The 15010-nt window shown below is 46.6% G+C and overlaps 1 protein-coding gene across 1 annotated transcript; it reads right to left on the minus strand.

The window, feature by feature from the left end:
• Positions 1 to 9902: 9902 nt before the first annotated feature.
• LOC109772883 (transcription factor CSA) lies at positions 9903 to 11780 on the minus strand. The gene is made up of 3 exons (XM_020331587.3): positions 11390 to 11780; positions 10564 to 11094; positions 9903 to 10389 (listed from the first exon to the last, which is right to left on the minus strand). Exons 1-3 carry the CDS (start codon positions 11628 to 11630, stop codon positions 10202 to 10204), a joined length of 960 nt encoding a protein of 319 aa, XP_020187176.1. The 5' UTR covers positions 11631 to 11780; the 3' UTR covers positions 9903 to 10201.
• Between the last annotated feature and the right edge of the window lie 3230 nt (positions 11781 to 15010).

Raw genomic sequence — 15010 nt, forward strand, 5'->3', positions numbered from 1 at the left:
GGACTAAAGTTAGAGCTCGCCTGTCGCGGCACTGCGCGTGGACCGCCAAGGTGGGCCGAATTCTGTGGGCCGCTGTAAGGCGCGCGTGCGACCGGCTTCTCGCGGCGCTGCGCGTGGACAAGCAAGGTGGGCCGATTTCAGTAGGCCTAGTGGGCCGCTGGAAGGCGCGCGTGCGAGCGGTCGAGGGCGCAGGGGCGGGGGGGGCGGTACGATGGATGGTTTTGTTTAGTCCCACCACGCCCGCCGAAGGGCGCCCAGACCGGCTTAAATAGGCGGATTCATGCACCCTGGCAGATAAAATAGTTAATAATAATGTGATTTGACTTTGCACTGCCCGGGCAGCTCTGTCGCAGCTGCCTGAATCCGGGCAGCTGCGGGAGTGCTGCTAGTGCATTGTAAACTCAGATCATATCATTACTATCTATCTTACTTTTGATACTTTTGATAGTTTAGCATTTACGCAAGTTTGTTTTATTAATACCTAAATTTTTGTAATATTTTTATCCGGTCAGCGTTTTAGGTGTTTCAAATTCATAAAGTGGCAAGAAGCCACGGAACTTGTCATGCATCCTAGTCCTGATGGTACAACACTATGGAAAAACTTTGGGTTCATTTGAAGGATGTCGAAAAAACTCGTTTTCGGACAGGGCCTTTGCTCCTACCCGAACGGTCTACGGAGAACGAGGTCAATTTTTTGACATCTTCAGAATGGCCTGAAATTTTGCATGTGAGTTAGTATGCCCACTCCCACACGGAATCCAAAAATTGATCGTTTTTCGATACGAAGAGCACGTTGCGTCACATCCGGTCAGCGTTTTAGGTGTTTCGACCAAAAAAATTATAGAAAATTCATAAAATGGCAAAAAGCCACAAAACTTGTCATGCATCCTAGTCATGATGGTACAACATTATGGAAAAAATTGGGTTCATTTGAAGGATGTCAAAAAAAACTCGTTTTCGGACAGGGCCTTTGCTCCTACCCGAACGGTCTACGGAGAACGAGGTCAATTTTTTGACATCTTCAAAATGGCCTGAAATTTTGCATGTGAGTTAGTATGCCCACTCCCACACGGAATCCAAAAATTGATCGTATTTCGATATGAAGAGCACGTTGCGTCACGTCCGGTCAGCGTTTTACGTGTTTCGACCGAAAAAATTATAGAAAATTCATAAAATGGCAAAAAGCCACGAAACTTGTCATGCATCCTAGTCATGATGGTACAACACTATGGAAAAAAATTGGGTTCATTTGAAAGATGTCGAAAAAAACTCGTTTTCGGACCCGGCCTTTGCTCCTACCCGAATGGTCTATGGAGAACGAGGTCAATTTTTTGACATCTTCAGAATGGCCTGAAATTTTGCATGTGAGTTAGTATGCCCACTCCCACATGGAATCCAAAAATTGATCGTATTTCGATACAAAGAGCACGTTGTGTCACGTCCGGTCAGCGTTTTAGGTGTTTCGACCGAAAAAATTATAGAAAATTCATAAAATGGCAAAAAGCCACGAAACTTGTCATGCATCCTAGTCATGATGGTACAACACTATGGAAAAAATTTGGGTTCATTTGAAGGATGTCGAAAAAACTCGTTTTCGGACAGCGCCTTTGCTCCTACCCGAACGGTCTACGGAGAACGAGGTCAATTTTTTGACATCTTCAGAATGGCCTGAAATTTTGCATTGAGTTAGTATGCCCACTCCCACACGGAATCCAAAAATTGATTGTATTTCGATACGAAGAGCACGTTGCATCACGTCCGGTCAGCGTTTTAGGTGTTTCGACCGAAAAATTATAGAAAATTCATAAAATGGCAAAAAGCCACGAAACTTGTCATGCATCCTAGTCATGATGGTACAACACTATGGAAAAAATTTGGGTTCATTTGAAGGATGTCGAAAAAACTCGTTTTCGGACAGGGCCTTTGCTCCTACCCGAACGGTCTACGTAGAACGAGGTCAATTTTTTTGACATCTTCAGAATGGCCTGAAATTTTGCATGTGAGTTAGTATGCCCACTCCCACACGGAATCCAAAAATTGATCGTATTTCGATACGAAGAGCACGTTGCGTCACGTCCGGTCAGCGCTCTAGGTGTTTCGACCAAAAAATTATAGAAATTTCATAAAATGGCAAAACGCCACGAAACTTGTCATGCATCCTAGTCATGATGGTACAACACTATGGAAAAAAATTGGGTTCATTTGAAGGATGTCGAAAAAAACCCGTTTTCGAACAGGGCCTTTGCTCCCTACCCGAACGGTCTACGGAGAACGAGGTCAATTCTTTGACATCTTCAGAATGGCCTGAAACTTTGCATGTGAGTTAGTATGCCCACTCCCACACGGAATCCAAAAATTGATCGTATTTCGATACGAAGAGCACGTTGCGTCACGTCCGGTCAGCGTTCTAGGTGTTTCGACCGAAAAAATTATAGAAAATTCATAAAATGGCTAGAATGCATGACACTACTTAATATAAACTTTACTATTGCTATTTGTGTCAACAATGATAATGATTTTTTTTATAATTTTGGATCGCACACAAGATTTCAACGAATTCGGACACCAAACGCAAGTTGTGTCACGCCCAGGTCATGCAAATAACCCTACGCAATTTGAAGGATGTAACAAAATTCTCCGTCGAGACGTACAAAAAATCCTTTAAGCGCGGATAGTCATACCTTACAATACTTAGACAGGTCATGCTATATCAGTCCACAATAATTGTGGAGTGACAGAGCAGAACCTGCATAAACATAATGAGGTATGGCCATCACGATTAAAGATTTGATGTTGTAGACTGATGAAGCTATTTAAACACGTTATTAGCCGTGAAAACTAGCAATGTGGGACTAAAAATACAACACTGTGGGCGGTTGGCGCCACTAGCGGCGCACACACGGCCGGCCGCCCCATCTTCCCTCGTGCGCGCCGTGGGCCGCCCCTGCTTTGGCCCGTCCGCACCGTGGGTCCCCCCACGCGCCTTTTAGGCCACTGTAGGCGAACTTTTTTTTATAAATATAAAAATAATGTGTCCAAAAAGTACTGTATTTGTAAATATTAAAAAACAGAATAAAAAACACTTGTAGTGTTGACGGATTTACCTCATAAGATTAATGTGAATTTTTGCTGTGACACTCCATGATTATGGAGTGCCAGAGCATCATTCACATTATCCTAATGAGAAAAAACCGCAACACTCGAGGAATTAATACTGTACGGAGAGGACGATATTTAAACAGGTGAATAAGCGTGTCCAAAAGCAATGTGGGACTAAACAATTAGCAGGTTGGGCGGTGGCCGCCGTGGATTTTTGGCTTTCATGGGCCGTCACGTGTGCGCTGCAAACGGCGCCCAAGTGGCCGCCGTGGGTCGCCTACCTAGCCCGGCAGTTTGCGCCGCGCGCGCCGGCTGTTAAAAAAAGTAAATCATTGCATTTTTTGTATTTTTCATGCACTAATTCATATTAAAAAAATCTAATGACGAAACGCATTCAACTTTTGCGTGCGCGTGTGAGTGACCCCCGGTCTCGCATGCCAAATTTCGACGGAATCGGAGTACGAACGGAAGTTGCGTCACGTCGGGAGACCTTTTCTGGGTCTTTTCACGGAGAAAATCGTTGTAATTGCATCGAGTGTCGAAACGCACCCAAAGTTTGCAGGCGTGCTTGTGTGCCACACTGTAGCGTGTGAAAAAAATGGCGACGTTTCATGGCTTTGCGAAAGGGAACACCTACTGAATGCATGTCACCCCAATCCGATATTTGAGGTTTGTACTGTGACTACATGTCAACATGGACTAAACGCACCCAACTTTTGCGTGCGCGTGTGAGTGACCCCCACGGTCTCCCACGCCAAATTTCGACGGAATCGGAGTACGAACGGAAGTTGCGTCACGTCGGGAGACCTTTTCTGGGTCTTTTCACGGAGAAAATCGTTATAATTACATCAAGTGTCGAAACGCACCCAAATTTTGCAGGCGTGCTTGTGTGCCACATTGTAGCGTGTGAAAAAAAATGGCGACGTTTCATGGCTTTGCGAAAGGGAACACCTACTGAATGCATGTCACCCCAAACCGATATCTGAGATTTGTACTGTGACTACATGTCAACATGGACGAAACGCACCCAACTTTTGCGTGCGCGTGTGAGTGACCCCCACGGTCTCCCACGCCAAATTTCGACGGAATCGGAGTACGAACGGAAGTTGCGTCACGTCGGGAGACCTTTTCTGGGTCTTTTCATGGAGAAATTCGTAGTAAATGCATCGAGTGTCGAAACGCACCCAAATTTTGCAAGCATGCTTGTGTGCCACACTGTAGCGTGTGAAAAAAAATGGCGACGTTTCATGGCTTTGCGAAAGGGAACACCTACTGCATGCATGTCACCCCAAACTGATATCTGAGGTTTGTACTGTGACTACATGTCAACATGGACGAAACACACCCAACTTTTGCGTGCGCATGTGAGTGACCCCCACGGTGTCCCACGCAAAATTTCGACGGAATCGGAGTACGAACGGAAGTTGCGTCACGTCGGGAGACCTTTTCTGGGTATTTTCACGGAGAAAATCGTAGTAAATGCATCGAGTGTCGAAACGCACCCAAATTTTGCAGGCGTGCTTGTGTGCCACACTGTAGCGTGTGAAAAAAAATCCCGTAGTATGTGAAAATAAATTGTGACGTTTCATGGAACATAAAAATAAATAAAAAACAAAAATATAAAAAATCTCATAGTGTGGACGGATTTACTTAAGAATTTGGAGTGCCAGAGCATAATATACATTAACCTACTTAAGTAAGACCGCCACAATCAGGGACTTAACATTGCAGCCAGAGGACGGTATTTAAACAAGTGAATAATCATGACGAGAAGCAATGTGGGACTAAACATTAGCAGGTTGGGCGGTGGCCGCTGTCGCACGGATAGGTTGGGCGGTATCGGGCCTGGCCCAATCGGCGCCGGACGCCAGTTTTTTCCTCTCCATCGTCGTATACCGCCACGCACGGCGGAACCCTACCCAAGCCCACCACTCGCCCCGTACGCCGCCCCGTGCCCCCCCAAGACGCCCTGCCACGATCGCCCCACGCACGCAGCGCCGTCACCGCATGTGCAGCGCCGTCCATCGCCGTCCATCGCCGTCGACCGTCAAGAGCGCACGTTGCCGCATTGGGTGTTAAGTCACCCCGAGTCCGCCGGCGCAGATCGCCGATGCTCGGCTGCCTACTTTCCCTCTGCCACAGCCGTTGTTTCGGCGGCTGTCGCCCGGATCAAGGTCACGTTTTTCCGTCTCGTACAATTTCTTCGGACGCTATTGCGTAATTATATTTATTAATAGGAAAAAATTTAACATGCGGTATGGACATCGATGGTGCGATTCCATGTTCCATAGAGAAGTGGATAAGTCTCGTTGAGAAATTAACAACCGCTCAGCGATTTAGGTTCTACAAAACAAACTTGCAAGAGATGTTGATCATTCCTTCAGTACAAATGAGGGATTTTTTGCTGCATTTTATGATGTTAGGTTATAACCCAAACAGCAAAAAATTCATGGTACAAGAAGATAGTGGCAGTAAAGGCCTTATTTCACTGAGACCGGACGACGTGTTTTCAATATTTGGGTTTAAGAATGAAGGTGAGGATGTTTTTGGCATTCTTGCGACGGAAGGAAAAGAGTTAATAAAGAAAATTCCTATTCAGTACGTTCACAAAAAAAATGGTCAGATAATGATAGATGACTTGATTCAAAAAAATTGTGAGGAATAAATCAGCCGACGATGAGTTTCTCGAATGGCTGTTCTTGTTTTGTTGGGGACTATTATTGCACCAATGTCGGCTGTCTCCATACTATGCAGTTCTCATAATGCACAACCATATCAACAATTGTCATGCCAGAGTCAAGATGCATATGAAGGCAAGAGTTCAGACTCTCGCTCCTCTGGTTACTCCGCATACCAAGGAAGAACCCAACGGTGAGATATGATGCAGCCCAAAGCCTTTTCTTCCTGTACATCCTACGCAACCATGTTTCAGTTTTCTCCGACTCCCATTTAGCTCTTAAAGCTGCCCATCTCGCCTCAAACTCATCATGTGTAGTAGCATAGTAAATAAGAGCTCTGAACTCCTTAAGGGACTTGTGGTGGAGGTGTTTCTGCATGTTTTTCTCTATATGCCACGAACAAAGTCGATGCCACACGTCAGTAAGGACCTTCCTGACGGCCCTTATCATGGCCGCGTCTCCGTCTGTAATTACAGACCTCGGCTTCTTCTGACAATGAATTCTCAAGAAGGTCTGCAACACCCAAACATATGTATCCTCCGTCTCATCTGACACAACAGCACAACCGAACACAGTGGTGCAACGATGATTGTTTAGACCAACAAAAGGTATGAATGGCATTCCGTACCTATTCATCTTGTAAGTGCTGTCGAAGACGATTACATCACCAAAGTCAAGGTAATCCCGACGTGACTGAGAATCACACCAGGACATGTTCTTCAGCTTGCCTTCTGCGTCAACAGTGTGCTCAAAGAAAAAGTCTGGATCCCTTGCCTTTCTCGTCATCATGATACCAATCGCAGTGTCCACATCACCCTTTGCTAGCAACTTCATTTTCTCCCTATAACACATGTTATAAAGCTTCCTCCTCCCGAAACCAGCCCGTGCATATGATCCATACCTACTAACGAAGTTGTCATAAATCTAATGTTTTTTGAGCCCAACACCTGTCATTGCTAAGATCTCGAGCTTCTGGTATTCCTTTATCTGATTATGAGATCGAAGATATATAACTTCATCCGGTCTAGCAAGAGTGTGACTATGATCATCGCTGAAACTACTGACATACCAAATGGAGCGCTCTCTGTCAAGCTTCATAGTTAGATGGGCCTCGCAATAGCACCGAGTCTCCGCTCTCAGCCTGCGCTTCTTCCCTTCCATGGTACAAAACTTGGCATGTCGTTTCCCAGCCCTTGAACACAGAAACCTCCTCAAGCGCCTACGTGCGTCGATACCCTTTGCATATTTCAAGTTGTCCTTCCTAATGCTGAATCCACGCTTTTTCGCATAATCGTTATAGAAATCATATGCCTCCTCGTCTGTCCTGAACGTCGTGGACATCACCGTCCAATGCATGTTCAGTGATTCTTGTTGGTATTCATCGTACCCAGTGTCAAAATTGCACTCATCACCATCGGCATCATCATCGTTTTCGCACGCGCCACCAACCTCTCCCTGGAAAAAAATTACAAACAACCTTATATGTCAGTAAATAGTTGTATAAGGACTATCATATGTATTCACTTTCCACTACTTACTTTGCTCGAGCTGTCATTATAAGATGCATCAATATCGTTTTCGTCATTGGCATCATCGAAAAAATTCCACTCATAGTACCCTTCCACTTCCATCTGCGCAAATTGTAAATATGATATGTAAGATTTGATGCGTTTTTCATGTCACTTAAAAAAACTACAATACATAAATCTAAACCTACATGGCTTCCGCTTTCAGCATATGAATCATCTACATCCATATCCTCATTGTCATCATCCCCTCCTATCTGTGCAAAGTCAAACATGTTATTGTCATCGCAGATGCTTGTATTTAATATGGTTGACAACATGCAGACCACTTACATTGCCAATGTAAGACTCATCCAAACTCATATAATTTTCGCCGTCATGTTCGTCTTCATCCAATGACAATGATCCATCCTCGCTACCGCCATCATCACTGTCATATCCTATTTCAGCCTCAATCTATACACGTTCATATATAATCAAAGATCCATTCAAACATCACGTAAAATCTTCGCAATTAAAATCCGTTTTTAAATCACTATGCCAGCGCCTCGCGTACCTCGTTGCCTTCGTCAGACATGAGAATAGTGTTGGGATTCGCCGGAGACTCGACGGCAAACAGCTACGAGCTGGCGGCGGCGGAGGCGTCTGCCCGACCGAGGCGGTTGTCGGCGTCTAGTCACACACAACGCGAGGGCGAACAGCACGCCGGGCTGACGACGGGCGGTTCTCGACGTCCGGTAGCGCCCGATCGGCCAGGTACTGCCGGAGATGACGGCGGCGGTGGCGGTGCCTGAGGCGACGTGAAGATAGGGTTCGCCCGATCGGTTTTTTTAATCACTCGGGCGTACGCAGCGGGGCGGGCGTGCATGCGGGCGAGCGTACACCGGGCGTGGGCGCGGACGGGCGGGCGTACGCGACAGCGCCGTACGGCGACGCCGGTGTGCGTACGGCGGGCGGGTATTTTCATACGGCGTGTGAAATGACCGCCCTACCCTTTATACGTTTTGGGGGGAGGGGGTTGTACCGAAGGGCGCCTCCATGCAATAATCTTTACGACAGAACAGAATGATGCCTATACTCTATTCAGCTTAACCAAAAGGGTAATATGTTTAATGCCATACCTATCCCGATTAGCACAACAGTATTATGCTTTCCCTCTGAAGCAACCCATTGCAGGCAGGCCGGGGCAAAGATCTGTGGTAAATTCAACTACCCAAGAAAAAAAGGATGCCTGTGTGAAGTTGTTCTACGGTAATTTTCATTAAACAAAATAGATATGTACAAACTACAAACTAACAGCAAACAAAGGATGCCTGTGTCGTTGTGATCAAGTAAGTTATATCATTTTTTTTGTATCAGATGCAAAATATATACCGGAGTAGCTAGCATGCATGTCTGAAGACAGGACTTGACCTGAACTACCAAATGTAGTATAAGTTGAGATTTTTACTTTGCTGGAGTGGATTCGGACGTGAGACTGTCAGGTCACAGACACACATAGGCTGACCCAGTCCAGTCCTCCTTGGTGCAACTATAAAACATGATGACTGCACGTCTTCATCCATCCATTCAGCAGATCAACAGGCTCGCTCGATATTTTTGCTGTACACCTCCGAGTGTGTGTGTCCATGCATGCCAGGCCCAGGGTGGTGTATGGAATGGAGCAACAGATAAAAGAGTTTTCTTTTTGAGAGTAGGAATAGATAAAAGAGCAAGTCCAGTCAAACATGGGCAGAACCGGCACTGTGGGTGGTAAAAACTGGTGAGAAACTCACATTGCAGTGATTGCTCGCTGCACGGTTTCTTGGTCAGTTGAGATATCAGTTTTGGTTTTAGCATTGACCGTGTAGGTTGGTTGCAGTTGCAGAGGCCATAATTAAGACATGATTGTCGCCGGTGATGAGGCGAGCAGGCAGTTGCAGGTAGCAGCAATTACAGAAAGCGAGCGAGCGAGTGACGAGATGAGCAACTGGTAACGGAGTCAGAAGAGAAGAAGCAACGAGATGCTGTTGCAACAGCAGTTTCGTTGGCTTGCAAAGGCGTGCGTGCGTGCGTGAGGATGCATGAGGCGAGGTCCTCCTCCTCCGCCCAGGCACCATCCATCCGTCCCCGCCACGGCCACCACCACCACCAGGCCATGCTCACGCGCAACAGTCCAACGGAATCCCCCGAGACCACGCCCGTCCGCCCGGCCCCGACCCGCCCCGCCCCGACCCGACCCTTGAGAGAGAGAGAGAGAGAGAGAGAGAGGGGAAAATGACTCGTCGTTCTTGTTGATGAATGCAACAAGAAAGAAAGAAAGAAAGAAAGAAAGGAAGGCTCGCCGCTGCGTTCACATACTCGTCGTACGCACCGATCACGCCGGCCAGGCCGGTCCGCTCCTAGTCCTAGTCTTCTTACTCCTAGTGCACCGGCTTAGTAAACTGAGTGAGCCATTAATTTGTTTTTCTCTCGCCGTCGCCAGCGGCTGGGTGGGCACCGACAATGGAATGGAACGGACAACAACGGACATATCAAATGCTCGTTGCTGCAGGGGGGCAATTTTTGGTTATTTTCTTGCTTCTTCGGCACAAACAAATGGAATAGAGACAAGAGGACATGAAAGAAACTAAGTTCGGGTTGCCACCATTACATTACATTACATGACATGCGACTTCTTTTCCATCTGAATAAGTACTGTAATCAGCAGCAAAACTGAGGAGGAGTGAAACCAGAGAGGTCACATTCATCGCCATAAATAAAACTACTTAACTCCTCATCCTCCTCATCTTCTCCTAGTCTGGTTCTTCTAGACTCTAACCTTGCTTAACTAGCTAGGAAGGATTGGCCGCCTCCCTTAGGACGACGACGATGATGATGATATCGGCCTCCACCTGTACACCGCACCGCCCCGCCCGGTCATGTCGAGCCCACGCCCAGGAAGTCGAAGAAGGGCAGGCTGAGCTTGTCGCCATCCTGCTCCTCGTGCTGCTGCTGCCTGCGCTGCTGTTGCCGCGCCGACGAGGACGACGGGGCGGAGAAGGCGGAGCGCGCGCTCGGCGAGAACGCCTGGGTCACGGCGTGAGCTTGCGGAGCCATGTCGTAGCCTGCACCAAAGACCATCATGTCAGTCGGACTCGGATCAAAACGCTGGCCATGTCCATGTCCATCTCCATGTCCATGTGGAGGACTGACGACTGACGACGCAACAAAACAACAACAGCTTGGGGGGCTTGGGACTTGAGCCTTGAGGGCAAGCATGCAGCGAGGGAGGCACGTACCCTGGTGGTGGTAGAAGCAGGGGACGGCGGCGCTGCCGGAGCTGAGGGAGAGGTCGGTGGTGCAGGTGGACGCCGACTCGTCGGACTCGCCGCCGCTGTAGGCGCGGCTGGCCGTGGCCGTGGCGGCCTTGCTGTACACCCCGGTTGCTATGGCCACCCCCATGGCGAACGGCTGGAGCGGCATGGGAATGGGAGAAGCCCCGTGGTGCTGGTAGTGGTGCTGGTGCTGGTGCTGGTGCTGGAGGACGACGCCTGGGTAGTGCGGCGCCGGGGCGATGGAGGAGGAGGAGGCGGGCTTGGTGCGGCGGCGGAAGGCGCCGGACTGCTCCCGCTGCCTGCGGGCCATGAGGACGTGCCAGTGGTTCTTGACGGCGTTGTCGGTGCGGCCGGGGAAGAGGCGGGCGATGAGGGCCCACTTGTTGCCGTAGGCGCGGTGCGCCGCCATCAGCCGGTCCTCCTCCTCCTCCGTGAACGCCCGGCGGTTGATCCGCGGGTCCAGCTGGTTGAACCACCGCAGACGGCAGCTTTTCCCTGTTGGCCGACATCACCACAAAATAAACCACGAACGAATCAGGCACAACCCACGATCACCATTGCGTTAACCGCAACACACTCCAAATTAATACTAAAATGCATGTTTTTACTTTTACAAGAAAGAAAGAAAGAAAAGAAGTTATCCACACGAAACGGAAGATGGTTGCAGTAAAAGAAACCAGTAGTAGGAGTAGTTCCGTTTGCGCATTCATTGCATCTTCGAATCCGAAATGAAACAGCATTGCATCGGAGGAACTCCACATATTAGAGGTTGTTTTATTTTTCTTATTACCTGATCTGCCGTCGAGCTTCTCGGCGATGAGGTTCCAGTTCTGGGGGCCGTACTGGCCGACGAGTTCCTTGAGCCTGGCGTCCTCGGCGGGCCTCCAGTGGCCCCTGGAGCAGAGCTTCCCCTGCCCGCCGCTGCCGTCCTCCGCGTCGTCCACGTCCGCGGCCGCCTCCTCCTGGTACGGCGCCGGAACCGGAGGCGGAGGCGGAGGGTGGCTGAAGTAGCCATTCATCTCACGAGCCATTCTTGGTCTCTCTCTCTCTAAGGTTCAAGGAGGATTGGAGAGGGGTATGCCTTAAAGGGCGAGGAGCGGGAGGGTGAGTGGTAACGGAAGAAGAGAGGAGAGCGAAAGGGACAGCTTCTTGTTTGCTGTTGATGCCGCTGCGAGGGGAGTCCCTCTCTAATATAGGAGGTGGAGGCGGGGAGGAGGAGGCCGCCTCCTCTCTTCTCTTGTTCTTGCTTCACCACCCGCAACAAAATGCCAAACAAGAAACCAATTAATGCCTCCTAACTTTAACTTTATATCTCTCGGCTAAGCTTACCACTAATTGGTTTTTCCTTTTCTTTTCTTTTCTTTTACGGTGGTAACCTTGTTTTGTACAGCAGTTGTATTGTTGGGTGCTTGGGTCGGATACTCGGTTTGGTTGGGTTTGGGGGCTTCCCTTACTTTGAGACTCATGGCAAAAGGGTTGGAAAAGAAGGGCAGAGAGAGAGAGGGAGAGAGAGATGGTTTTATGATTCTTTTTTTGGGTTCCAGAGGCCACTCGTGTGGGTTTGGGGAGTCCAATCCCAACCACTACCAGGGGCCGGGGTGGAACTTTGTCCCTTGCCACCTTGACAAACCCACCGGAACGCCCCTTCCCCCTATGCGCACCCCGTAGCATACCCACATTTCTTCATCACATTACTATGCGTCGTATCTATATCCATCTCATGCATTTACTACTTCTGCTCCCCTTATTTATGTCAAATATACGCCAATATTGAGCGCAAGCAGGGTTACACATCCTGTGTTTATGTTTGCGGATATGGCTGACAATTGCTATATATCCCAAGGCTGCACTTTTGCTTACTACTATTAGTAGTTATTAGTAGATGAATATTTCAATATCTTTTCAGTGCTGCCGAGTCAAATATTTGAAACACCTAAGCAAAGCAAGCAAGCTACCAAGTTTTTGTAACTCAGTCATCTACACCTTCCCCCACACAAAAAAAATCTACACATTTATGTAAGACCAGGGGATTGCTTGCCATTCAGATAAGTATAGTAACCGTGGTCAAAGTATCGAGCGAGGTTCAACAATCTATAATGTCCGCCCCCACGAACAACGGCGGGAAGGATAGCAAAAAATGGTTCTGGATATTTTAGAAAAAAAGAAACACAATTTAGTAGGCGAGGAATCGGATTTCAGATGGCGCAAGCGACAAAACCTGATTGGTCACATATGCCACTAATAGGTTTAAATAATCGCAGAGTAACGAACTAACGAGAACGACAATATATCATGCTAGGTTCAACAATGTATGTAATGCCCGTTGCATGGTGGGTTGGGTCGCAGAAATGGTTCAAACAATTTGGAAGTAAGACAATTTAGTAGGGGACCGACCAGATTTCATATCGTCATAAATAACGGTAGGAGGTTTATGTAGTCAACAATAAGCACTGTCGAGGACAACAAGATAACTACTTCATTACTCAGTTGATAACGGTAACCTGACATGTCGTGCTAGATAAAAATTCGAGGATAAGACCAATAGCAATGACTTTAGAAGTTTCCAAATATTTGATTTCATTATTTTTGTAGTTGTAGGCGATGACGCACGACAAAACCTTGTTTGCAATATGAGGTTTTCGTAATCACACCATTAACATACCAACAAAAATGACAAGCCACTGAAGTTAGTATCGCTAACCGGGCACATAGAGCAAGACACAAATTTTCAAAGATAAGACCGGTAGCAATGAAATTAAGAGAATTAAAACGGGTAAAACAATAACAACCCCAATTGGCTATAGATGGTAGTAGGATGTTTCCGCGATCACGAAAAGAACACAATAGCGAACACGACAAGCCCCTTCGTTGCTCAGGAATCCAATTCGTAACGGTAACCGTACATCACGTTAGGTACGATTTTGCAAAGCTAAGGCTGGAATCAATGCCTTTACGAACTTCCAAAGAATTTGTTTATTTTCCATGTTTATTTAATTGCAGCAAATGATGTAACACAAACTAGTTTCTCATAAAGGCTAGTAGGAGGCTTCAGTAGTGCAACACTGATGTTGTGCTGACCATGCTTGTCCACATTATTGTTCGGAATCAAAATGAGTAATGATAACCATATACATCACGCTAGAAACAATTTTACAAAGGTAATCCTAGTAGGGATAACTTAAATTGTTATTTCCAAGGGTTCGGCTAGTAATGTTCCATATTGAAATTTGCAGAGATATGACCACTAGAAATGACTTTGAAAGCTACCAAAGAATTCATTTTGTTGTTTCCATAATTGTAAGAGAGGACTCATGACGAGCCTTGTTGGTCATAACTTGCAATATGAGGTTTTCTCAATCAAAACAGTAACAGAATAGCAATAATGCTAATCCACATAATTAACTAGTTATGTGAAAATCCTTGTCCCTAGGTTTGTTGTGGTGATCAATGACATCATAACTCAAGGGATAAATGAATGTTCAAATCTATTTCAGATGATGTCCCAAAAGAGGAAACTGCAAAGACCTTAGGTGTGAACGTATTTATGTGTTATACTAACAGCCATATGAGGCTATAAATAATGCTCGTGGGATTGGTATAAGGGTATCTATCTCTCTCATCTATTCTCTCATCCCTAACCTAGACCACCCGAAACCCCAGAATCAACAGCATGGACCATAAGAGACTGATTTCGTCCGAACCAGCAACCAGAGCAGAAATTGGAAGTTGGATTCAGCCGTTGAAAAGGAAATGATGAAAGACGAAATCGGAGATGGAAAGAAGAATTACTATGCTTAGTCATATCTAGCCAGTAATGCACTTGATGTCGCTTGAACTACGTCGGTATTTCCCCAAAGAGGAAGGGATGATGCAGCACAACTACGGTAGGTATTTCCCCCAGTTATGAAACCAATGTATCAATCCAGTAGGAGAACCAAGCAATAAGGGGTTGTCAATCCCTTTTCGGGTAACGGCGTGAGAAATTGTCAAGTTGAAGGGATAAAATTTGTGATAGATTCGATAAATAGATCTCAAATAAACACGAAATAAAAGATGTAAATAAAAATGCAGCAAAGTATTTTTGGGTTTTTGGAATAATTGATCTGAAAATAAATGCAAATAAAAATAGATCTCAAAGGCAAATAATAGATCAAAAAGCAAATATGATAAAGAATATACCCGGGGGCCGTAGATTTCACTAGTGGCTTCTTTGAAGAAATATCACACGGTGGGTAAACGAATTACTGTTGGGCAATTGATATAAAATTGATAGTTATGACGATATCCAGGCAATGATCAATATGTAGACATCACGTCCAAGATTAGTAGACCGACTCCTGCCTGCATCTACTACTATTACTCCACACATCGACCGCTATCCAACATGCATCTAGTGTATTAAGTTCATGGA

Source organism: Aegilops tauschii, chromosome 3 (genome assembly GCF_002575655.3).
Source record: "Aegilops tauschii subsp. strangulata cultivar AL8/78 chromosome 3, Aet v6.0, whole genome shotgun sequence".
Taxonomy (NCBI): domain Eukaryota; kingdom Viridiplantae; phylum Streptophyta; class Magnoliopsida; order Poales; family Poaceae; genus Aegilops; species Aegilops tauschii.